We start from the raw sequence: 26856 nt of genomic DNA, 5'->3' as shown, positions 1-26856 counted from the left end.
ACCTGATACCAACAATATAGGGAAATTAAATATTTATAGATAGATACAAATCAATATTAACTCAGATTTTAATTCGATTAATATGTGATTAGGTGAAACTGGTAGACAACACACACTTTGTATCTTGAATAATATTTACTATTCACTAGGTAGGGCACTATTCGCAAAGGTGCTTTACTATTCAATACACTATTTGGAATAGTACTTCACTATTCACAGCAATATTTAATTCTTTGGTATTATATGCTAGTTGTATATTCACTAAGCAGATTATATCTTAATGCAGGATCTATTTAGGGCTGGCGAGGGCAACAATACGTCCTACGGTGTGCGCAGAGGTGTAAAATCCTACTCAGTACTCACCATATTTTTCATTATCTTGTATTAGATGTAGCTAGTTACGTTCACTCAGTAGTTTTAATTGCAAATTTACGGGGTGAATTCTTATCGTCTTCCCAAGCAGTTCCACCCGAAGGGAACACTTTTCTGCAGCCACAAGGTTCTCATTCAAACGCCACTCTGGGCTACACAGAGAACTACACACGCAGAGGTTTCTCCTATAGGATCCCTAGCATAAGAACTCGTCCCATAAATTTATAAATAAAAATACCAAGTGAAACGAAGAAACTACATCATTTCCACAACAAAATTTACATATGGCTTTCCCTTCGGGAGGCCCCGAAGGGATTACACAAGATAAAGGAAATTACCTTCTAACTACCTTCTTGAGCCTTACAAATGCTTTGAGGAGTAATGAGAAAAGTAAAACCGTGAGGACGTGGCAAAATACGTAGCATTTGTGTCACCAAGCTAGGATGAGAGCCTTGCAGCAAAGCTTTTGTGGTCTCCCTTGGTATATGCGTGTGTTTTTTCGGTCCAAGTGTGTGTCTTTGTGTTCTTGAGCGAAGATAGAGGCAACCAAGAGGAAGAAGAAGAACCGCGCTGTGAGAGGCAACTCTGATAACTATAAATGCAATTAATTAGCCAGGCAATTAAATACATGTGCAATCTATTAAGTCCTATTAAGTAGGAATTTGTTCAGCCGAACCAACTATGAAATCGAGCCATTTATTCAATTAATGATTTAGTCAGACACTTAATTAGGGATACGGATAATTAATAGTAGGTAATATTCCAATCGTATCTTCACTATTAAAAGGAGAGATGGAGATTGTACGCGGTATGTCGAACTCCCCATCCCTTGATCTTCCCTACGAGAAACACATCCGCTCCCACCTCCCCGCATGCACAAGAAAATCCACCTCCCTTGCCTCACACAAGAAGAAAAGAAAAGAAAATAGAAACCAAGCATCGAACCAATTTGAAAATCAAGGGCAATTAATTGTTCAGACAAATAATTACGCTTGCAATTAATTAAGTATGTTTAAGTATTACTCTTTCGTCATAAATAAATTTTGAAATTGAGCCGTTAATGCAATTAATTAATTAGCCAGACACTTAATTATGGATGTATATAATTAGTAGGAAGTTTTTTTATCGTGTCTCCTCTTAAGGCGAGTTGGAGACTGCATGTGGTACGTCCACCCCACACCCTTGATCCCTCATACGAAAGCATCCGTCCCCACCTTCCCACACGCACAAGAAAACCCACCGCCCTTGCCTCATGCAATAAAAAACAAAAAATACCGACCTCCTCCGGACCCTCCCTCCCCCCCTCGCGATGATCCGTTGCCTGCCGCTCCACCTTGCTGGCATTATCTAAAACAATAGCATGCCTCAGGATTGATTCCGTCACGGTCGTGCATCATCAGAGGAGGTTCCCTAGGAACGCGCCTCATGGTCGATCCGACCGAGAGGCAGTTGTGGAAAGAGTCTTCACCCGATCGATGTCCCTTATACCATCATCTTCCTGACCATGCATTATTTCAATCGTGGGGCGGGTGTTGCATGGAACAGTCAGACGAGAACATATGGATCAATCCAGCAACCTCCACCCTATGAGCACAAAGCGATCTGTACGAAATTTGCATAGGTCAATGTGACACCAACGGATGAGGCTATGTGTCAACGCTCGGAAGGTCGCCACCACAGACGACTACTCCAACGACGTCCCTCGGCAGGTACCATCAGAAGATCACTAGCTACCTCCATCTTCCTAGCCCAATCAACATTGCAATGGATTGATGTGGTCTGCAACATGTTCCACCAAAATCTACTGATAACTGAAATATCAATGTAAAACAGAACAATTGCTCAGTTATGTACTGGAACTATTTATTGTGTAATAGTATGATCCATTTTCTATTGATCGTGTTGGAAGGAACACCATTTCTGAACAATGAGGTTAGTGATGTCAAAAGGTCAGGAAAAATAGATATTACTGCAATTTTTCCACTCTATTTTTGTTTGGGTGTGTTGAGATGTTTACATATCACATGTAGCTTTATATAGATGTTCCAAAGTTACTTCACTTCGTATGATTAGCTAGAAAAGTAATATATTTGGGTAGCTAAGCTGAGGCTGTACCCGTTTCTATCCGTGTATGATATATCATTTATTCCACCTTAGGATTTAAGTTTATTTATCAATTTTAAAAATGCACACACGAGTGCAACATAGAAAGTACATAGGAGAGATGTGTTTTCATTGATAGAGGAAGAGCAAGATCACGCCAATTGTACATGGGAAAGAAAGTTAATGGGAATGAAAATGAAAAACTCATGAGAAACTATGATCTCATGATAAGATGGTGGCCACGAGGCAACACCTATAGGAGGGCACCTATAATATGTCGTAAGTCACACACAATTTTTGATTAGTACTAGCATGCATCCTAATGAAGGTCACATGCTCTACCTAACTTGTAATTCTTGGTCCATCATTATTTTGCCTATGGTTCATGATTTCTTTTCAGTTATGCAATTTAGAAAATATGTATGTTATTGTCCAAGTATACCATATCAGTATAGGTTATGGAGGATGGTAAAGTGATTACTAGTTCAAAAGCATAAGTCAAGCTTGACATGTTTTTATCTGTAGTTACTTAACCTCTTGTACAAAGTACTAGTGCATTTTGTGACTATCAAGATTCAGTTGCATGATGTTTTCATTGACTAATTCCATACTTTGTAGGTTTGTCATAAGCAAGGCTGCCACATACACTACTAGGGAAAACCCTAGTAGTAGCGCGGGTTTTAACGCTATCAGTAGCGCGGGTGTCTGCGCTACTAATAAGGCGCTACAGTAACATATAGTAGTAGCACTGCATGTACCAGCGCTACTACTATTGACTATATCAGTAGCGCTTTTTTCCAACACGCGCTACTATTATGTAGCTGTAGCGCTTTCCTTTCCCCGCGTTACTACTGTATCTTTCAACATTTTTTCCCTGCTTCCTATTGATCTAAAATAGTACCCCATTTCAATAAACTGCAATTTCACATATACCAGATAATAATAACATTAACCACAATACCATATAGTCATACAATATCATTAAGCGTTATAGGTACTCATATATAGTCAACATGCATCCTCACACACATATATGGTTCATACAGTAGCATATATGATAAGCAGTACTAGGTAGTCATACAACATATAGCAGTCTACTAGGGGTAGTCATACAGCCACAAACATATGTAGTTCTAGATGATATCGATGATGACCATCATCCTCAAGCCATGGCGGTCGGTGTTCCTGATAGTAATTAGGATGGCCTGTCCAACACGAAGATTCTTGCCAACGAGGAAGTTCTTCCACCCAACCGAGCCGAAGTGTGTGCGACCGTCCGTGTCCACACCGTACGCACAGGTGCTTACGGAGCCCCTTGTGGTAAGGCGTATTTCAGCAGAGCCTTCTTCATCAGGCTCGATACCCCAACTCACAGATAGGCTCTTTAGCAATTTCTGAACAAGAAAAACAGATCAATTAATAAGTAGCCTCGCACATGCTCTTGCAAATATATTTCTACTAAGTATAGATTTCTACACTATCAAAAACAATACTACATTTCTACTAAGCTTGAATTCTACTAATAAGTATGGATCGGACTGTAAGCATGTCATCGATCGGACAGTAAGCATGTCATTGGAATCTAGACTAATTAAGCATGTCATCGGCTAGCTTCTACACATCATATCATTGGACTCTACACTAAGCATATCATCGGATTCACTAAGCATATCGTTGGACTCTACACTAAGTAAGCATGTAATCAGATTCTATACTAAGCATATGATTGGATTCGACACTATGCATATCATTGGATTCTACATACAGATAATTTGCATTTGTATGTATAACAATAAAGCATATAATGAAATTACTACAATAAGTATAACATACCATAACATGCCGATCAACCATGGTACTTGTTAGGCGGGTCACCAATGGCACCCCGACAAAGTCAGCACGTGGCGGAATTATATCCCATAGGTTGCACACCTCCTCCTCGCTTAGCCTTATTCTTCGAGTATAGATGGCTTCATCAAGTGGGTCCTCATCATATTCATCCATGTTGAGATAAATTACGGCCAGTTTGGGTCTTTCTGCTTTGAAGGAGAAGCTGATCAACTCACCACCAGTGATACCCATGTGGGAGATGAAATGGTCCCATCCATCTCCTCCCATCTGTGACATATTTCGTCCTTTCTCGAACTCCATAGTGTAGGGGCTCCCAGGAGCCTCAAAGGTCACAGTGCCTCCGGTCAGCTTGTTGAATTCCAACCTCACGTTGCATGGGACGATCTGTGTCTACACAATGATATATACACAATGCATTAATGCCAATAACACTAAAAACAAAATAGTTGTTACAAGTTTCATATATTTTGTTACCGCCACAGGAAGAAAACTCGGCTAGAAGTAGATGCCGAACAACGTGCCAGTTGCAATCTTGCTGGCGCATCTTGACTTGCACAATCGACATGGTGAGGGTGGTGGTGGTGGCACCATTTTCCTAAAGCAATATTAGAAAACGATTAATGATCCACTTCAGAGGAAAAATCCGGCATGACCTTTGCTAAAAAAGGACATATCGAGCGCCTGATATTTGCCGGAACGAAAATTAATCAACACTCCGGCAAAACATAGGCCACTCGGAGGTGTTACCTGCAAACATGGTCACTTGGGCAAGCACATATCCTATTTCAGCAACACTAGACATACATGTTTATATCTACATCATATGAACAGTTCTTGAGCAACACTAAATAAATTAGTTATACTAAAAATCTACATCATCATCTATTCAAAATATTATATACCTAAAACATCTACATCATCATCCACTATTACTATTTCTTTTACTGAACCCTAAAAATATGCCCTAAGTTCAGAATATAACAAGTACAAAATATTTTTTCAAATTCTACCAACTAAAAATTTCCATTACTAAAATTTCTAATGAAAAGACCTAAAATTTCCTATTCTATTCAAAACACCTAAAATAGGGTAAAAAATATTCTATTACAAAACCTACATTCTACAATGTCTACATTCTAAAATCTACATTTAAACTACCTACATTCCACAAGAACAGAGAGAAGGGAAGGAGGAGGGGTAGGAAGGAGGGAGGCAGGAGGGGTAGGAAGGAGGAAGGGAGGAGTGGGAGGAAGGAGGGTGGGAGGAGTGGGAGGAAGGAGGGAACATGTGGGAGGAATGGGGGAGGGAGGAGCAGGGAGGTAGGAGGAGCTACGTCGGTGGCGGTGATAGCGGCGAGATGGAGGAGGGAGGGGGCGACGGCCAATGGCAGGATGGAGGAGGGAGGGGGCGACGGCAGCATCAGCGGGTGGCAATGCGGCGGCAGCTGATGACAGGGTGCAGGGGAGAGTGAGTGAAGCAGAGAGAGGAGAGTGAGGGGCGGCCTGGTGGGGAAGATAGAATGGCTTTAGCAGTAGCGCACTTCTATGTAATGTGTTGCTGCTATATGCCCTAGCAGTAGCGCCATCCGATAAAATGCGCTACTGCTAAGTGTAAGCATGCAAAAATATATTGGTCATCAATGATCTTTTTGTGTACAATCTGAATTGTCAATATGAGTCCTCTCCGGTAGGAACCGGAGAAGACTCATAATACGGCCACAAATTCTACACATAGAGTCCAATGAAGACCAAGTGGTTGTGATAGTTTGAGAAGTAACATGTTTAAGGTGGTCCCTGTTTGCTGAGCGAGGTGGGATTAAACTTGTGGACTGAACTTAGCAGTAGCGAATTTTATCAAAAGGGGCTACTGCTAACATCAATAGCAGTAGCGAGGTATGGAATATGGCGCTACTTCTATAACTAGCTTGACGGCGAGGTATGAAATACGTTGGCGCTGTTTACAGCGGACGCGCTACTGCTATTTTTCTTTCAGCAGCGCGTTTTGGTGGCACGCGCTGTTGCTAAATAGAAGCAACGCCGTATTTTAAAGAGCGCTGCAGGTAAGATTATGTGTATAAGGTTTTTCCTAGTAGTGATAGTTGCGAAAGATGATGTCCATTGATTCCAACATGCGGCAACTATCAAGGTTGTAGGGCCTATCAGAGAAGACGGCATTCACAACAGGAGAGTGGGTGTGTATTACTGATTTGCATTGGCACATCTTGCATTCCATTCGAAAGAAATCGACATACCAGTTATGCCATCTCATAAGTAAATGACTTCCTATAGATCTTTTTTTTCTTTCACAATTACATGTGTGTCAACACACAGTTCCCCAAAGTATGAAAGCAATCATTCTTGATAAAAAGGTCATGCATGTCTAATTAGTGAATTTTATTTTGTAGCTCAAATTTTTATTCGTGATATACCAACAACAAAAATAACAAAGAGTACATTGTAAAAAAGTAATAGATGTAACAGACTAGATAAAGAGTTGAAGCCAGAGATGAGCCCTAAAGTATATGCATTGTAGCCCATAGCAATGCACGGGCGTTCTCCTAGTTAAAACTGTTGTGCGCCAGGTCAAGTGCCGAGCTACCACATGCTATATGTGGTTAGAAACATGGAGCAGAAAATCTTAAATGGATTACATAGATAATTTTTAATTGGCTACAGTTTTTCTAGAGAAACAAAATCCAATATCCATAAAAAATGTAATGCTCATACGTTGAAAGTTTTCTTTCGATAAAACTTATATATGTATGAAGTATAAAATACACCCAAAACATATAAGAAAATTTATTATTCATCTGTTGTGGCTAGCTAGCCAGACAAAACAGGCTTTATGAAGAGGCTCTTAATAATTTTGTGAAGATGCTCGCTATCAGTGTACACATCGTTCCTGTTATCGTAGAACAATGATGTGCTAAGGGCCAAGCCGATAATACGCTTCAACGCGGGGAGAAATTCATGGTTTTGAAAGCGAGCTTTGTTCAGAGTTCTCCATTCATCTTCAATCAGTTCATATATCCTTGCGATGGCAACCTCGCCTGTGACGCCGTACTCATTGACGTAACATTCCATGGAGCTTGCCACATCCCCCTTGCTCTTTCGGTTCTATATATATAAAAAGAATGTTTAGAGCAGGCATTCCAATTGGTAGTAGAAGAGCTATGTAAGTTCGTCTTTACAGAATTACATGCCATCCACAACACATATTAAGTAAATTTGACTGATAATTGAACCGATAAGAATGACGGCATGGACACAAAAGTGTCATAACTAAAATACAATTTTGTACGACAATATGGTAGTATCACTTTTTCTATAATATTACTGAATTTTATTCGTTTAAATGCCAATGAAACTTTGATTTCGTGATACATGTGTGTCTTAATTAGTTACATTTTCAAATGCAGTATGTGATACGTGTATGCATGAATGTTTATCAAAAAATACTACATACCTCAAATGCTGCAATGTCGTTCATGAAACGCACAATCTTCCCTGCTGCTATGACAACATTAGGGACACCGGCTACCCACTCAACTGCTATTTTCATTATGGTATCACCCATGCTAGCCATCATACTCAAGCAAACGGTTGGCTCACCTATAGTTAGGCTAGTCACATTGACCTGATTTTTAAAGCTTGGCTTATGCTTCGTGTGACACCATTCCGCTTCTTGAAGATAACCAGTCACATGATTTTGAATCTGCACCCAACAAGCAAAAAAAGTTATGTACTTCCCCATCATCTCTAAATAGTTGCAACACACTACCTGATTACCCCCTCCATGCAGCCATTAGTAAGTCATGCATGTAATCATAATTATATGTATTGTATTAATCTATCCATGCAATCATGCCACCTCATCATGTCATGCAAGTTAGTCATAAGTTAATTTTTTTCCCATGAATTTTTATGTAGTCGTGGATAGTATAGGTGTTGGATGCTTGGAGAAAATATATGTAGTTCGTGCTTCACATTTAAAGTTAAAAAAATGGCATACCGCTAACTTCAATCCAAATATTTTTACTCCTTTTATATATCATTTTGTCACATGCTTCATATGTTTTTTTCTAGCATCAATTATATTTTTTAACAAGGTGTCACAATAAAGTGTGGGTTATCCTCTTGTTTATTACAATGCCGATACAAAAGAGTAGCAAACAAAAGGATCAACCACATAAAAGTAATCAACCATGATATATAGTCTATTCCCTATTATGGAAGATACAAATAGCATATGCCATCTGATAGTTATTTAGTAACTGGCAATGTGCATGTGCGTTGCAACGGATCCAAAGTGGAATAATACATGTCTACAAACTTGAAAGAAACCACTCTTGTTTTCATATACATATATCACTAATAATATATTATGTTTCACTCAAAATATATTCCTCGGGATATTTTGATGAGGTGAGGGAGGGATGTGGTTGGTTTCAAGATAATAAGGGGTTTTCTGCGAATTGGAGTAGAGAAGTGGGATATTGTTGCAAAAGGGCCACAACTTACCTCATGGTCGTTAGATGCTTATCTAATGGTCAGAAATGACGGATGGCAGACACACCATCATCACTAACCGAGTCTTTTATAGAAGTTGAGATATAAAGCACAAAACATATATGTAGTTACCGCTTTCTTCAGGTAGGCAGTATCATAATTGACATTGACTGGCGTTTCAACCTCAATATTTTTGAAGGTCCTCAACAGCTCGATATATAACTTCTTTAGGTACTCGGGTAGAAGAGAAACGGCTGTCTTATCCCATCTATACGGTCATTCCACAAGATAGGTTAGAAATGACACATTAGGTGTTGCACTAGTTGTATATTAATTCTCACTCAAAACAAGAAGTGGATAATGACACACATGTGTAAGTTTATAAAGTAACGGTTTGAGAATTGTGGAAATTGTAGTAAGTGTGAGCGACAATGATTGTGGGAAACCGAACAACTACATGTTATGGTACAACAATGACTTTGACAATATTCTTACAACATGACAATGTCCGCTGGGTGGCTAATACTTATCTTTTCTTTTAGCTCAACTGAGGTCAAAATGTTTGGATGCATAGCTAGTAGTGTTTTTTTTAGAAGAAAAAAAGAAGGAGATGCTTTGGAACTTTGCAATGGTTGATTGATCGATGGAAGTTTAAAAGGAAAAGCTATTCAAACCTTTGTATGGCTTCATGTAGCTTTCTACATTCCTCTATGGTGGCACAGATATCATACGTGTCATCTAAAGTGGTAATTAGAACAATCATCTTGGTGGTGATACTTCGCTGGAGCTCAAAGCCTTTCTCATAGTACAACACATAGGTCCAAGTGTAGCTTTCCACCAAACGGTCGCGAATAAAGCTTAGGTCGCTGGAGCTCAAAGCCTTTCTCATAGTACAACACATAGGTCCAAGTGTAGCTTTCCACCAAACGGTCGCGAATAAAGCTTAGGTCGATGAATGCCGAAAAATGTTTCCACCACCTGTGAATTGTATTTAGTGAAGTATTTTGAAATATTACATGGATACTCAATGTTGTTAAACAGAAAAAGGTAGCTGTATTGAATAATCCATGAGACTTATGGAGAAAATTATGTTCAGATGTATTTGCATGATACAACATTACATCCTATGTGCCATTATATGTGTCCTCATCCCAGCCTGTCCACAAAGGAAAGAAACACTAAACTAGTCTAACAAAAGAGCTAATGATAGATGATTGTGTGCATACTACCACCAAAACTCTTTTTAGTAATTTACATAGGGGTAGATGTAAAAAAACATAATATTATAAACTACACATTTGATTTCCTGAATGGACAAATATATTGAAATGGATAATTAGGAAGCTAGAGAGGTGAAAATTTTCATCTTGTTTTCTTAGTGGTTATAAATAGAGAGAAAATAACCTACTCTGTAATATCTTTGAGCTCCTTCAAGTAGACATGTTGTAGAAGGTTAAAATCTAGTTTTGCTAGCTCCAACAAAATTTGGTAATGCCCTTCCTCTTCTTCATACTCTGAGATATATTGTAGCGCTTCCACCCTCTTACACGCCCTTGGAAGTGCTCTATGAATGTCGCGTTTGACTTGCTTAGCTAGGGGTGATTGCAGACTACCATTAATGGATACAAGATGTTGCCTTGCAAAATTCATGGCTTCCTCAAGTTTTGGCTCGCCTTGAATGAGAAGATGAGTTGCATTGTATAAACTCAGTATTCCTTTTGGTTCATTAGTTATATCCTTTCTAAAGCTCCCATCTTCACCCTTGTATTTGTCGAAAACATCTGCGAGATCAGTAAATTAACATTTATTAATTAGTACAATGTAGAGCACATGCTGTCAACTTTTTTATTCGGTATATCCAGTCGACATAATTTGTGACATTGCTTCAGGAACGCACAATCCAGTCCACAGAAACTTGACCATCAGGATAGAGCATTGTCGAACTTTCAAAAACATAAAACACCAGTATTTGTTAAATATTTAATTGAATGCGTGAAAATAATAAGTGCAAATTCATGTTTGATAATATAACAACTCTATTGTTTTTCCAGTAACTTTTTGTACTAGTTAATCGTTAAATTTGGAACTCTATAAGTTTCCAAAATGTCACGTCCTTCAATATGAAAAGAGCAATAGTTCAAGCTTGATAACTCAAGTAACTAGCCACTAAATAATTAGGCATCCTCTATCATTTGCGGGCATTATTTATTTATTTTTGACATTTTCTAGATGTGAAAGATGGAGCAGGTAGTTAGATACCTGGAGATACCCAATGCCCATTCTCCCTAAGTAAACGGAATCGAAGAGCGACCTCATGGAGGCTGGATGAGCTACTAAAGTCACTCTCCAGGAGTTCGTTTAACAAGTCATGGATCTGCTCGTCAAAGTGGTGATCTATTCCAAGATGTTGGAGTGTATCCACCAAGAACATTCGCGTCGTCGTGCCGTTGCAAGTCTTAAATAACAGGCTGACGTCCCCCTTCAGTTTTTCGGCTCGCGCTATCATCCATTCCTCCGACCTCTGCCATTCATATATATGTATATATATGTAAGCATCCATTGACTAATGAATGGAAAAGAATTGTAAGCGAAGAAAGAAGATTGCGTGCGTAGTGCGTGCTTATGAGAAGTTCTAAACCCAACTACATATATTTTTATATTACCTTGGGTGGGGGTGGCTCGTATGCGATGAAAAAGTCACCCCATGACGAGGGCTCAAAGCCTAGCTGCTCCTTCGTCTCCGGGGTGGCAGCAGCATGAGAGGAAGACGCCATGAGAGGTAGCTAGCTAGAGAGCTTAATTTTACTTTTGGAAGCTCCTGAATGCATGTGTGGCCTATAAATAGAAGTCGAACGAATTGTTTGGTCGTGGGTCTGTGAAAAGTTAAGCCTATCATGAATATTAAATTAAAAGGTCTAGCGTATTTTGGACTACACGAACATCGTGGAACACGTGAGAGAGCGAAAGCCTCGCGGGTGTTAATTGTCTGCCTCCCAAGATTCCCCTCGTGGGACGCGTGAGAGAGCGAAAGCCTGCTGGGTGTCAGTCGTCTTCGTCCCTAGTTTCCACTTGTGGAATGCGTGAGAGACCGAAAGTCCTGCTGGGTGACGGCCCTTCTGTACGTCTCTTACCCGTTCACTGCTCCATCTTGTCCTCACGTACGAGCTGCATGGCCCAGGCTCCTTTGGGAGGAATCTACAGCCACAGCACATTACTTAATCCGGCACCTCAAATGTATGTGGATGTGTCGGTCAGAGTTACCTATTACTCCCTCAGTTGCCAAATATTTTTCTTTCTACAGATTTCAACAAATGACTACATAGAAAGAAAAATGAGTGAATCCACATTCTAAAAATATGTATACATACATGTTATAGTCCATTTGAAATGTTTAGAAAGACAAATATTTGGGAATAGAGGGAGTATATAACTACCTATTCTGCATCCATCACACCACAGGACTATACCGCTCCTGTGCGCCGCCGCCGCTCTCCTCTTCGCAGCCGCCGGAGACGACGCTAGGGCAAAGCCCCATCGGCTCGGCGGGGGTGGCCTTCTCCTTGCACACCAGAGGATCAAGATCGATGCAGCGGATCCCATCTTGGTATTCTCGGCAATGATGGCTGACAAAGACGGCTAGGGTGTGGCGGCGGCCTCCATGCTATAACCGCTCAACCTCCGGTTCGGCTTCAGATCGCGGTGATACTCCTAATCTTGTTCTGCATCACGCGGGCGCCTGGGGCGGCGACCCTGGGCTTGGCGGTGGTCGTCATCTCCTGCGTCGGAGGTGGTTGGCCTAAGGTTGAGTGGTCGGATCTCGAGATCCATCATCTAGTCCCGGCTGCGAGTCGGGGAGACATAGTTACCGGTGAAAATCAAGCCGACGGTGGGCGATGGCGGCGCTTTGCGCCATGACCTTGATGATAGCATCGTCGTGTAACTATTGTCGACCCACTCGTGTTGCTCCGGGGGAAACCCTAGGATCTGGTCTTCCAAATCTGACGATGGCGGCACTACGGTGTTGTTTCTCTCTTGGGAGCATTGTTTGTGGAGCAGCGCTGGCAGACAGAGGTAGGAGGTGGAGCGGCTACATCTTGCACGGAGTTTCAGTGGAGATGTCATGTAATGCCTGCCCGATAGGTGCTACGTTGTTTCATGTCTGTTCGGTAGGCGCACAACATATCTTACAGAGACTTCAAGCTGTGTCAGTGGGTGGCACTTCGCGGCATGGTGGTGCGGTGTACCAGCGGCGACCGCAACATGCTCATCAGTTTATGCACAGGGAGGTGGTGTCGTTGGGCGCCGTGGTGGCGTCGACGGATTTCCGTACTGGGAAGGATGATGCTGATCTCTTTCATTAAGATTGGTCACCGGTTCGATGATGATGGCGGCTTCTAAAACGTATGCATGTGGTGTACGCTTTAGGTTTGTTGCATCGGCTGTAGGTTTCGGTACGTTATATGAATGGATCGGCGACCACACCGGTTTTAGATATGGAGAGTGAGAGCACTCAACATTGTCGAGTTTGTAGGTGTGAGTACTAGCTTTGTAGCTCTGACGATCTCCCTCCGCTGCGGGGATGAAAGTGTCTAGTTCATCCATGCCATGGCGCCCGGGGTCCACGTATCCGACATCTCCGACCCGCTCTGGGTCATCCCGCGCGTGATCTCCTCTCTATTCCTTCTCAGCGCGATGCTCAGCACGGACGCGGCCCTTGACCCCAGCCGACCGCTCCCGGCCATGCAGGTCACTGAGCTCGCCGACGGCGCCTTCCTCGCCATGTCGACCGCTCAGCCACGCAGCCGCGGACGGCACCACATTGTGTGACCTCTTCAACACATGGTCGGAGATGAGCCGAAGCGATGACGGCAACATATTCACAGCGGCGCCATTACCTCCATTCGACATGTGGTTCCACGAAGGCTGCCCGGTGCTGATCCCTCTGCCCTTTGCAAGGGTGCAGGACAGGGCGAGGCGGTTCAGTGCCCGACGGTGCAGGAATGCTCGATCCATTTCTCCCCGGAGAGCATAAAGAAGCTCAAGGCTAAAGCAATGCCGACACGACCATGACCACCATCTCCTCGTTGCAGGCCCTGCTGGCGCACCTATGGCGAGCGGTGTGCCATGCCCGGGGGCTGGCACCGGACCGGAAGACGAGGCTTGTCCTCCCCGTCGGATGCAGGACACGGGTGAAGTGAAGGGTATTCCTGGGGAACAAGTTGGACGGGTTAATCACGGTTTTCGAGGACGGTGGAGGAGCAGGAGCTTATGAACCCCTCGATCTAACTAGGAGCGCAGAGATGGTGATGATGGCGGCGGAAGTGTGCCTCCTGATGCCCTCGCCTGTTACGGTGCTTTCTTCCTTCAAATGTCGTGTCTGTGTGTTGTAGTAATAATCCTTGTTAGTTAGGAAGAATGAGATTGCACGAATAGATAATCATTGATCGTGTGCATGGTGCACATATATAGGTACAGGGTGGACCGACCTCTACTTGTCTCCCAAGATGTACAAATATACGGGGGATAGCGAGAGAGAGAGATACAACGGTATAAATACAGACCCAAGTCCTATACATATGCAGTGGACAACGTACGCTCAACACCCCGTTGCAGTCGAAGCGTCGCCGCAGACACAGAGACTGGACCGAAACTCCTCAAAGACTAGGGTCGGTAGTCCCTTAGTCATGACATCGGCAAACTGCTGAGTGGTAGGAACGTGCAAAACACGAACCTTCTCGAGAGCCACCTACTCACGAACGAAGTGAATGTCAAGCTCAATATGCTTCATACAGCGACGGTGGACGGGGTTGGCGGAGAGATAGACAACGGAGACATTGTCACAGTAGACGATCGTGGCCTTGGGGACCACACATAGCAACTCCTAGAGGAGCTGACGGAGCCAAGAGCACTCAGCAACGGCGTTAGCCACTGCCCGATACTCAACCTCGGCACTCAAGCGAGAGACCATGGGCTGCCGCTTGGACGACCACGAAATCAGCGAGGGCCCGAGGTAGACACAATAGCCTGACATAGAGGGACGTGTGTCCGGGCAGACTGCCCAGTCAGTGTCAGAGTAGGCGACCATGTCGATTGACGAGGATGCCGTCAGGGTGAGTCCCAGGCTCATAGTGACGCGTATGTACCGAAGAATACGGTTCACCAGAGTCCAGTGGGAATCACGCGGGGAGTGCATGTGGAGGCACACCTGCTGGACTGCATACTGCAAGTCAGGCCGAGTGAAGGTGAGATACTGCAGGGTGCCGATGATGGAGCGAGCAGAAACCTTCGCTTTGGTGTCAACAGGTGTAGGAGTGCTCTTGCGATTAAGCATACCCGCGCACTCGAGAAGCTCATGGGCGTACTTCTGCTAATGCAGAAAGAACTCGTCGGCACGACGAATGACCTCAATGCCGAGGAAGCAGTGCAGCGCTCCCAGATCCTTGAGGGCAAACTCATCACGAAGACAAGCCATGAGCTACTGAAGGAGCCTAGGCAAGGATGCCATCGGGATAATGTCATCCACATAGAGCAGCAGGTACGCAGTAGCAGTGCCCTGATGGTAGACGAAAAGAGAGGCGTCGGAGCGGGTTGTGCGAAACCCAAGCTGCTGCAAGAACCCGGCCATACATTGGTACCACGCTCGGGGGGCCTGCTTCAGTCCATAAAAGACCGAGATAGCAAGCACACATGGTCGGGATGCTCGGCGTTGACGAAGCCATTCGACTGCTCACAGAAGACCCGTTCCATGAGGTGGCCATGCATAAATGCGTTGGAGACATCCAACTGATGCATAGGCCAGGCACAGGAGACCGCCAGCAGAAGCACCGTGCGAATCGTGCCCGGTTTAACAACCGGGGCGAAGGTGTCGGTGAAGTCCATGCCAGCGCGCTGGCGGAAGCCGCGCACCACCCAACAAGCCTTGCAGCGCTCGAGAGAACTGTCAGGGTTGGTCTTGTGATGAAACACCCATTTGCCACTGATGACATTGGGGTGAGGGGGGCGCGGAACAAGATGCCACGTGTGGTTGTGCTGCAACACATCGAACTCCTCGCGCATCGCGGCGAGCAAATATGGATCACGGAGGGTGGCGCGTGCAGAGGAGGGGATGGACAACGGTGGAGAGGACGATGTCGACACCGCGCACGCATACTCATCAGCGGTGTAGCGCATGCTCGGCGGTGGATACCAGCACCAGACTGCATCATCATGCCGGCGGGAGGCGGGTTGGCGGCGGCAGGAGCAGAGGACGAGGGTGGCGATGAGTCCGTCGCTCCCGGCGTCGTAGCTGGGCTAGCCGGGGCGGTGGAACCGGCCAGGGCTGGGCAGGCCGCGGCACCCGTCGGGGTGGGAGCCGAAGAGCCACCTGAGGCCACGGGGGGCCGCGTTGGGACCAAGCCCAAGGGGCCCGCAGCGGGGGCCGAGGGGGCCGGTGCCACGTCAGAGGGGCCCGCCGCAGGAGGGCACGCCGAGGCTGCGCCGGGAGGGGCCGCAGGGAGCCACGCCTGGGCCAAAGGGGGCTGCGGCGGGGGCTGCACCAGAGCCGCGTCCCAAACACCATCAAAGGGCGCCGAATCCTCTGCAGAAGGCGGTACCTGGTAAAAAGGAAATACCCGCTCATCAAAGTACATGTGTCGGGAGGTGTACACACGGTGGGAGACGGGGTCGTAGCACTGGTAACCTTTGGTGTTAGGGGGAGAGCCTAGGAAGATACACGCTACGGAGCGAGGGGCGAGTTTATGAGGTGTAGTGGAGGCGGTGCTAGGGTAACACAGACAACCGAAGATACCGAGACCATTGTAGGATGGAGGGGAACCGAAGAGAAGTTGGTGCGGAGTGTAGTTCCAGCGGGGACGACATGGCCTAATGTTAACTAGGAGAGTGGCGGTGGCGAGAGCGTCGGGCCAAAACCGAGGGGGCACGTTGGAGTGGAACAACAACGTGCAGACGCAATCGTTAAGAGTGTGGAGGATCCGCTCGGCGCGGCTGTTCTGCTGGGATGTGTAGGGGCACGTGAGACGAAAAGTGGTGCCGTGAGACGCGAGAAGGTGGCGAGTGGCAGCGTTGTCAAACTCTTTTCCGTTGCCAGTCTAGAGGGCGAGAATAGGGCGCCCAAACTGGGTCGTGATGTAGGAGTAAAAGGCCGTGAGTGTGGCGAGGACATCGGATTTGCAACGGAGTGGAAACGTCCACGTAAAATGAGAGAAATCATCAAGTAAAACAAGATAACTGAAACAGAAAAGTAGAAAGAGTGTTTGACTCGCTAAAGGGTCGATGAACATGTTTACCGAGACGGCAAGCATGATAAGTGTGCTCGTCGAATGTATTACATGAAAACAAAAAACTCTTGAGAAACTGATGAAGGACGGTGGAGTTGGGGTGATCCAAGCATGCATGCCAAAGGTCGACACCGGCGGAGAGGGCGACCGGAGAGGTGGTGGCGGTGGCGGTGGAGGCGGAGTGCACCGGGTACAAGTCATCTGGGTTGTCACATCAGTGGAGTACCATCCATGTACGGTCGTCCTTCACAGAGAAACCAAGACCATCAGATTCAATGGTGAGAGGATTGTCACGTGTAAGACAATGAACATAGACAAGATTTTTAACTAGGTTGGGTGAGACAAGCACATTAGACATGTTAATAGGCATAGAATTAGACGGAAAGAAACTATGACCAACATGAGTAATGGGTACAGAAGAACCATCACCGAAGGTGATGCGGTTCGAGGTGGTGACCGGAAAGGAGGAAGTAAGGTTACCGGGGTGCGACGTCATATGGGCGGTAGCCCCCATGTCCATGTACCAATCACCGCCACTTCCGTAGGTGGAGGGAGACGGCGCCGAGTGTAGCGCGATGAGAAGTCCAGGATCCCATAGGGCCGGTGGGAGGGATTAACCTCCGGCTGGGTCGGCGCGGGGGGCGGCACGTAGCCGCCCAGCTGCGGGTAGCCGCCTGGTAGAGGCGCGAGCACCGGTGGATAGCCGCCTCCACTCGCCGGGTAGCCGCCTCCGTTCGCCTGGTACGGGGCAGCGGCGAAGTGCGTCTGTAGGCCGGTGGGGTGCGGACCAAGGATGCCCCTGGCCCGCGGCACCGGCATGTGGTACGCATGGACCATGTCGGTCCATGGGTTGGCACCGACGGACTAGGGCGGGGAGAGCTGATGATGACGTGGAGCCCCCCCACCCCCGTACCCTGGCTATTGCTACTGCTGTGGTGCTCCGGAGCCACCGCCTCCACGGCGCCGATTGCAGCGGCCGCCGTCCTGCTACTGTGGCTGCTGCGAGGGGGCGGGTGGCACTGGCGGGGCCGGCGGGCGGGGGAAATACCCCGGTGGCGCGGGCTGGCACAGGTGAGGCGGAGCCGGTGGAGGCGCCCCGCGAGAGGTCCCGGCGGCGAAGGCGGTGTGGTGGACGCGAGCCTTGACCTTCTTCATCCGTCGGGTTCGGCAGCAGGTTGAGGTTTGAAGCCGCGTTGCCGAAATCCCCATTGAGGCCGGCGGTGAGGGTGCTCAGCATGAGGTTGTCGGACACCTTGGTGCCAATATCGTGGAGCTCGTCAGCAAGCCGCTTAAGGCGCATGCAGTAGTCGTCGATGGAGGAGTCATCTTGATGGCACCCAAAAAATTCCTGCTGCAAAAACACAAGACGTTGGAGCTAATTGTCGGTGAAGAGGGTGTTGATCTTGGTCCACACGGCACACGCGCCGTCGTTCTCCGAGACGACCGTGTGGAAGATGTCCGGCGAGACGGTGAGGTAGAACCACCGGATGAGAGCGGCCTCAATGGCCGCCCAGTCCGGATCGCCCGCTATGATGTCACCATCAATGTGTTCAAGGAGGTGGTACTCGCAGAAGACAAGGTTGAAGTAGGTCTTCCAGGCATAGTACGAGGAGTTGGATTGGTCGAGCTTGATGGGGACGCGGGTGTGGATGTCGAGATCGCGAACGGCAGTGGCGTCGGGCTCCGGTCCGGCGAACGGGTTGAAGTTGCTGGAGGAGGGAGAGGCCATGGAGCTGCGGCGGCAGAGGGAATGCGGTGGCGGCTCGGGTGGGGTTGCTAGTGGCGACGCGGGGTAGGGTTAGGGTTCCCTGGCGCGGCGGCTAGGAGGGGAAGGGAAGGCAGCGGCGGCAGGCGAGGGCGGCGGCTGCGGGATGGAGTGGGTCGCGGCGGCGGCGTACAGCGGTGGCGGTAGTGCAAGAGGAGTGGCGGCGGCGGCTGTAGGGCGGCGGCGGCGGCTAGGGCGGAAGCGAGGAAAGGGATCGGCGTGCTAAACTGATACCATGTCAGTTAGGAAGAATGAGATTGCACGAATCGATAATCATTGATCGTGTGCATGGTGCACATATATAGGTATAGGATGGACCGGCCTCTACTTGTCTCACAAGATGTACAAATATACGGGGGAGAGAGAGATACAACGATATAAATACAGACCCAAGTCCTATACATATGCAGTGGACAACGTACACTCAACAATCCTGAATGCCCAGCATCAGGTTGCACTTTTTTTTTCTTTGATTGCAATTTTTTGTTGCTAGCTTGTCAGGTTGCACTTTTGAGTCTGTTACGTCCGCATATTAAAATTAGCCCAGCGTCTTAGTGTATCACCTAGTATACAAATTTCTTTGCCTAATCCACAGTACTAACGAATCAAACGACGACATATTTTGTTCTCAAAATTTCCACACATAGTTTTTGATAGATATACCAATCAAGTGGCTTATCATTTGAATACTTACAAAATAAAAATCATACTTTTTTCCCAGATTTAATCTCATCTGTGCCCTCTATTTCTCTAAGAAAATATAAAATAATTTAAAATTTACAGCTCTCTGCTCTAAAAGTCCCAACCCCTTCAGGTCAAGGCCCACACCCATGGCAAATAGCCGGCGACAAGGCCTGGCATCCCTCCCCCACCAGGGGCGGAGCCAGGATTTTGGTATGTGGGGGCCAAGTCAAGTTCATAACTTTTTTCTATAGACCAAAAAAATAACTATTATCATACTGTAATTGACGCCACACGCTACAAAACATGGTTACTGTTGTTTGAGTTTATATTTACCTCTACAATTGCCAATAGGATGAAAAATTAATAACTTCATCGGAAAATAACTTACCTTCTAAATTTTCTTCAACATATATGATCATGCAATACCGAGAACTTGAGACAATTTCAGTAGCTCGAATTTGAGACAATTTCAGTAGCTCGAACTTGAAACAACCGGCTTAAAAATGAACTAATCTTAACAGACTCTCAATTAGCTATATTGGATTAGTTCGACACATGAAAATTTTTAATCACAAATAGGAACTCATCCAAAATAATTTGCATCACGATCACAATATTTTGAAGGACAAGTACAAGATAGTAAATTATTCATCGAATCATAGCATCACAAATCACACAACCAATACAATTAAACAGCAAAACTCTGATGTATAAGTTCAACAATCATACAAGATAAGAATTGAGATTAATAGATGGCGTGATGTAGCGAAGCGTTGAACCTTGGATTCTTGGCTAGTTCTTGTTGGCTGGATCCGGAGGATCTAGAAGATTGACAACTGAAGAAGCCTGTGTCGCGCCATCACCGTCGCGGTATAATTTGGATCGGGAGCAGCGAGGCGTCGATTGTAGAGGTGTCCAGGCGGGTGAGGGCACGGAACGACGGCGTACAGGTTATTCAGATTGGAACGCAACGCCTAAACCAGGAGAATAGCCAGTGGCCAACCTGGCCGCTAGTGGGCTTCACTTGGGCCTTTTTCCTTTTCTCTAAAAATTAGCGTCGAGATAGGAGGGGCCGAGTATGTATATATGTGTTGAATACGTGCGCTTGTATCACTAATTCTATGGCATCGCGCGATCGTTAGGGGGGGGGGGGGGAGGGGGGGCAGGCCCCTGCTCACCCCCCCCCCCCCCTGTCTCTGCCACTGCCCACAACAGCAAGTGCCGAGAGGGCGGGCGGCCGCCACCGCCACCGACTTCTGCGGTTCCGTCGTCCTCTTCACCAGTGTCGGTACCTTTCCTCTGCCACCACTCCCCTTCATGTACCATTTCCACGGAAGTTAGGGCGGCAAGCATAGTTAATATCTGTGCATTTCAATGGAGCGTGAAGAAAATTAGCTTCCTATGCATATTTAGCTATCTTGACTTAAAAAAATTCTATTGATAGGAACATGCCACCTATTCAATTCTGGTTTATATACAAAAAACAATCCAACTTGCCCCAGCAATAGCTAGCTAACCTAATGCACCAAGGCGCTGGCTTAATATCAGTAGCAATTTGAGAAGACAAAAATGTCAATGTTGCAGCTAGCAACAAGCAAGCAACGACTTCGTATTTATATGGACCAACAATTTGTAGAGGTAGCTGCGAAAAACAGGAATGCTACTGTATCATACCAAGTCTTGGTACCCTTTCCTAATTTATCTTTTGTTGTTGTCTTCTGTTGTATATGATACCAACTTGATTAAGAGTGAAACCATATGTTAAATATTTATTTTATTATTTTTTAGAAAAAATGTATTAGTTAGGTGACTGCAATTCAAATGATGGCCGGCAGCAATATGAGCTAAATTTAGTCCATTAGCCCACAAATTTGCCCCCACCTAGGTAGGTAGCTACAGACAACTTAAATTAGTTCCCTCATAATAAAATAGATGAATATAAAGCCTCCACTATGTTATTGTTGTGGCAGCTAACAACTTTCTCTTATTAACATGAACCAACCAATGCATAGAGGAGACCACAAATCATATGAATCTAAACAAATCCATTCCAAACGAATCACATAGTAGTTAAATAAAAACAGTAGATGTGTTAAACCAAAGTTCATAAAATATAGAGAACTAATACAACCATGTTCTACATGATACAGTACAATGATAAGGATAGTAACACAACACAACAATGTTCTTGTTGATACAATAACATAATGTTTGCAATGAGCTCATCTTATTCTATTGCATAAAGGTACAAGCATACACTGCAATAGTGACACCATTGACATGTGCTAAAAGTGCAGGTAATAGGCGAACATGCAAGCTTCGTACATCACTTCAATGGCGTAGCTTTGGACAACACACGTGGAGTAGCTCTGAGTTTCAGGTCATTCCTTCTTTGTAGTGTAAGCCCAAATTTCTCGGACATGTCAAATGAAGTGAGGCTAGCCCCGTCAAGAAGCTTCCAGTCGAAGTGATACAGAATGTTTGTTAACACCATCTCCACGAGCGATGTGCCAAACTGAGTCCCGGGGCATTGCCGTCGCCCAGCCCCGAAGGGAATGAATTCGAGGTATGTTCCATTGTAATTCACTGTGTTGTTCTCAAACCTCTCTGGCTTAAACTCTGCAGGACTGCTCCAGTATTCAGGATCTTGACAAATTGCGACGACATTAATGTAAACATTGGTGCCTTTAGGTATGTCATAACCCATTACTGTACAATCCTCTCTAGCCGCGCGTGGAATCAGAGGAACGGGCGGATGCAACCTAAGGGCTTCCTTGATGACCATCTCCGTGTAGCGGAGTTTAGTGAGATCACTGTTAGTAATGACAACTCTGTCTACACCTAGCACCTCCCGTACTTCCTGTTGTGCCTTAGCCATAATTTCTGGATTTCGCACAAGCTCGGACATGGCCCACGCCAAGACGCTTCCTGTTGTTTCCGTGCCACCTGCAAATATGTCCTGCAAACGACGGTCGTGAAAAGCACGATCAAACATCAAACTATGTCCGAAGGATCTAGGCGCATATTAATGATTCAAAGATGCAACTAAACAAATGTATATATTATTTAATCATGTTGATTTTCTTTTGTGTAGAACAACATGTGCACTGCGATTTGTCCTAATTCATTCATGGTTCCACAAATACAAATAGCTACTGACTGACTTTATCAGTTGGACGATAAAAAGTTCAGTAGTAACTTGAAATCAAGAGAAATAGTACTCACCAACAAGACGGTACTTATACACTCTGTGGTTAGAGGGAATTCCAGCGAGCCGTCTTTCTGCAGCCTGAGCAGCACGTCTTGCAGGTCCTCGTCGTCGCCGTCGTTGGGGCCGACGCCGGCAGCTCGCGCGGTCTTGCGCTCCTTTATGATGTCAGAGATGATGTGCTGCATACGGCCACAGCTATTCTTCATGTCACGCTCACCATTGCTCAACCACCGCACCAACCGCGACGATGGGAAAAGGTCAACGAGACAAAAGCCGCCCATCATCACAAACACCTTGTGCATCTCCTGGATGTACTCCTCCTGCTGCGAGAACTTGCCGCCGAAAACCGCCCGCGTGACGACGTGGTTGCTGAGCGCCGTCATCTTCTCGCTTAGGTTGATGGTGGCGCCACTCGAGGCGGCGACGGCGATGTAACGGAGGAGGTTGCCCACCTCCTTGGCCCTGATGCCCTCGATGCGCTTCACCTGCCTGGAGCTGAGGAGCTCCACGATGGAGACCTTGAGCATCTGGCGCCAGCGGTCACCGTTGGGTGCTAAGGCGATCCCCTTGCCGCCGCAGCCGAAGATATCCAACGTCGCGCTCTGCGGTCGGCCCGCAAACGTGAGGTCGTTGGTCTTCATAACAAGTGTGGCGGCCTCGGCGGTGGAGACGATCACGGTGGGGACCTCGCCTAGCCTGAGAAGCATCAGCGGCGCGTGCCGGCGAGATAGCTTCATCATCGTGCGGTGGGGGAGGACGCTGGCGACGTGGTGGAGGCTGCCGATGATGGGGAGGGTCCATGGCCCAGGAGGCAATTGTTTCTTGGCAGCCGGTCTGCACTTTCCACCAGTGATCAGGTTGAGGAGCAAAATCGCTAGTAGGGTAAATAGGGCAACCAAGCACAAGCGTAGCCACCCTTCCATGGCAGGCAGCATGGCAAGCCTAGAGGTGATAATATCATCTTCTATTCTTCCTCCCCCTCCATCGACATATGTATATGCTGTTAGCCATTGACGGTCTTGAGGTTTAGGCAATCATATTCATATGTAGTCTATAATATTATCGTCATCTACTCCACCTACTAGCAGTATATTCTACTCCCTCCGTCCCATAATATAAGAGCCTTTTTGCAGATTCAAAAAGGCTCTTATATCATGGACAGAGGGAGGACATTGTAGTGAAATCTGCTTTAAAAAAAGTGTGCTATAAGAAAATTAACACCGGCCTTAAAATATACTTTTAACGCGCTATATCACGCTATAACTTGCTATTAGTGAGACATTATGCACTGATTTATTTATTGAGAGAAATTCTCAGCACGCTATACCCGTACTGTTTTTTTCGGTGGGTACACCCCCTAGCTATCATATGAATTGGCCTGCCCCGGGTCACTGGTTGTGTTGTCTGTATGTCATTATGCGGCCGAGACTGACATCAGGGAGGTATAATAAGCTCGCTTGATTGGGACGACGAGGACTTTGTGGTTGCTTTATTTATAAGCACAATTATTGGCGATAAATAGCACACATCAAACAACTGTAGAACGATAAGATTGAGCCTCTTTTCATATGCTACGTACTACTGCAGTCCAAAACATATAATTGATGTTAAAGTTGAAGGAAGCGTGGATTAATTGGTTGCCCTACGAGAGCAACTGCTGGAAAACGAAGAACAAAGAAAGGTGAAAAGTGAAACACATAGCTGTAGACAATACTATTAATAGCCTATAATATCTGGAAATACCATTTTTTAAGCTATAACAATTTCTGAGTATAAATTATAGATAACATCCATACAGTAGCAAGGCTAGTGATATTGATCCTGTCTAGACCTGTGCAGGACACAAGTAAAGTTTCTTAGTTTTGTGAAGGACTTATCATTGTTTTCTGTCCGGTGATTTACAGATTAATTATCTTAGCTTCTTCAACCGAGGGAAAACTTACTGCTTGCTACCAACCCCTTGTGCTTCAGGGACAAACTATATACCTTGTTAACTTCAATAGTACACAATTTCTCCAAAAAAAAACTTCAATAGTACACAAAATTAAAATACCAAATTATTAAAAATTCAAATTAAAGTTTGAACAGAATTTGCATTGTCTATATTATATGGATTCGTGTATATCTTAAGTGTCCTTCTATTTGATGATGAAATAGTATGGCATTGTTTCTAGGGATGGTTGTTCAACATGAAAATAATGACCCATGCATTTTACAAACTTGAGTTCAAAATTAAATAAAAATCCAAAAGAAGTATGGAAATTAATATATGTTGGCATGGATCATATTATGTATATATAATGTTGACATTAATCTCATATAATTTCTCCATTTGGCCTATCTACGTATTCATTTTCTAAATTTAAGTATTTAACCAAAAAAATTAAAATATAATAAAGTTCTAGTAATTTTAGATAAGCGAGTGAAAAAAATGGAAATTTTCAACTTATTTGACCAAACAATTTTGATATTTTGGTAGGTTTTTGTTTGGACAAACTATGAGCAATAATATTTTGGTATATTATTTGGTTGTAGCATTATCCATATTTAAATTGTGGAGGCTTCCTTCAAATTTTCCAGAAGTTGCAGGCTGTCCAACCGTTGTGGCGCAACTGAACTTTCAACTTCTTCCTCCCTAGTCCCCATCTTTTTTCCTTCTGTATAATGGTGATGCCGCCCGTACCAGTTTCTAGGCTTAGAAACCTACCGTACTATCCATTAATGGCGTTGATCGTGTGTCATGCCCTCCCACCTCGTCTTGCCTTCTTCATTTCCCATCAGATGGTCGCCTGCCATTCTTGTGGAGCCGCCTCTCCCACAACCATCTTCCCATTCCTACATCACGGACCCTCTCCAGCACCGCCCTAGCCTCTCCCTACTGATGGCTTGCAAGTTCACATGGCGATGTAACAATTTCATAGTATGCAAGCGTTGTTGATCCCACATGGAGCAAAAAGGAAGGCACTACAATCCCTGAAGCCGCATCGTCACATACTAAACTACGCTCACGTCCAAACCGGTGTTTCTACATAGCTCGCTAAAGTTGGTTGATAGGGAAAACGATTAATAGAGGGAATTAAACAAAGTACAATAATGAATGGAAAATAAATACTAAACTAAGCGGAGGAATAAACAACGGAGAATGAATGTGATGTCTTAGATGAGTATGTTGGCATCTAGGTACAGCCTCCTTCGTCTTCGACGCCAATTGGGGTTAAATTTGTCGACTATTAGCACATATGGGTAAGTCTGTGCCTTATATAGGGTACGACAGTTGATCGATGGTGGACGGTCCCTCACACAACATATTCATCGTACTTCCCGTTCTATACCAATGTGCGAAAAGACATTAAGGTCGTGAAAAACTGGACTGAAGGCAATAAGTTCTATGGACAACCGTGTTCCCTACAATTAATTTTGTTCCCCAAAAGATATTAATGCATGTCACCCGAAGATCTTTTAGTTTGCACAAATATCTATTCACTTCATGTGTTGCCTTTGGAGATGTCTCCAACTACACCAATGGATCAGACGTCTCTAATCAGTAAATTACCGCAAAGTTAAACAATCAACACAAAGGGAGACATGCAAAAATAGACGACGTATATCAAATAACCACTTAATAGCGGAGCGACCCGTGGAAAATAATTTCTCAAATTATATCACATATAAACGAGGGTTTAAGAGTTATTACAACCCATCACGGAGATGGGAAAGTTAGAAAAAGTGGCGGTGATGGCCCGACGGTGGCAACGGAGGCCCTTGCATGGCCTCTCCGCGATGAGGAAGACTCCTTTGGTTGCTTCCTTCCGGGCCTTCCTTCAAGGTTGGAACAATGGAGATGGGGCTTTGCGTAGCCCCCAAATGCTTCTTGATGTGGATGGCAGTTGGACGTGGAGAGGTGGATTGTGGATGGTTTGGTACGAGGATGATGGCGGGGGCTAGGGTTGGACGTGTATATATAAGAGCTCTCCTAAAGCCTCCTCCATTGATGTAGCATCCCTCCTTTGATTCAAAGGCTCTCGTTGATCTCAATCCTTTCCCAAAACATCCCTTGATGGCCAATGAAGTCGTAGGAACAAACAT

The 26856-nt window shown here is 45.4% G+C and overlaps 2 protein-coding genes across 2 annotated transcripts; both read right to left on the bottom strand.

Annotated features, from left to right (window-relative positions):
- Positions 1–7100: 7100 nt before the first annotated feature.
- LOC123039846 (tau-cadinol synthase) lies at positions 7101–11633 on the bottom strand. Its single transcript, XM_044462848.1, has 8 exons — positions 11498–11633; positions 11094–11355; positions 10243–10615; positions 9715–9812; positions 9509–9629; positions 8967–9102; positions 7792–8040; positions 7101–7442 (listed from the first exon to the last, which is right to left on the bottom strand). The coding sequence occupies exons 1-8, from the start codon at positions 11606–11608 to the stop codon at positions 7149–7151; spliced, it is 1644 nt and encodes a 547-aa protein (XP_044318783.1). The 5' UTR covers positions 11609–11633; the 3' UTR covers positions 7101–7148.
- Positions 11634–21723: 10090 nt separating this feature from the next.
- On the bottom strand, positions 21724–23696 carry LOC123039845 (zealexin A1 synthase). The gene is made up of 2 exons (XM_044462847.1): positions 22785–23696; positions 21724–22518 (listed from the first exon to the last, which is right to left on the bottom strand). Exons 1-2 carry the CDS (start codon positions 23691–23693, stop codon positions 21886–21888), a joined length of 1542 nt encoding a protein of 513 aa, XP_044318782.1. The 5' UTR covers positions 23694–23696; the 3' UTR covers positions 21724–21885.
- Positions 23697–26856: the final 3160 nt, after the last annotated feature.

The sequence above is a fragment of the Triticum aestivum genome, chromosome 2B (assembly GCF_018294505.1).
Source record: "Triticum aestivum cultivar Chinese Spring chromosome 2B, IWGSC CS RefSeq v2.1, whole genome shotgun sequence".
NCBI classification, from domain to species: Eukaryota; Viridiplantae; Streptophyta; class Magnoliopsida; order Poales; family Poaceae; genus Triticum; species Triticum aestivum.
This window is presented reverse-complemented; position numbering and strand designations above follow the sequence as displayed.

Coding starts and splice junctions, on each gene's coding strand:
- LOC123039846 (XM_044462848.1), bottom strand. CDS start 11,608: ATGGCGTCTTCCTCTCATGCTGCTGCCACCCCGGAGACGAAGGAGCAG. Junction 11,356..11,497: donor ACGAGCCACCCCCACCCAAG/GTAATATAAAAA, acceptor TATGAATGGCAG/AGGTCGGAGGAATGGATGAT. Junction 9,630..9,714: donor TGTGTTGTACTATGAGAAAG/GCTTTGAGCTCC, acceptor ACTATGAGAAAG/GCTTTGAGCTCCAGCGAAGT.
- LOC123039845 (XM_044462847.1), bottom strand. CDS start 23,693: ATGGAAGGGTGGCTACGCTTGTGCTTGGTTGCCCTATTTACCCTACTA. Junction 22,519..22,784: donor GTATAAGTACCGTCTTGTTG/GTGAGTACTATT, acceptor CGTCGTTTGCAG/GACATATTTGCAGGTGGCAC.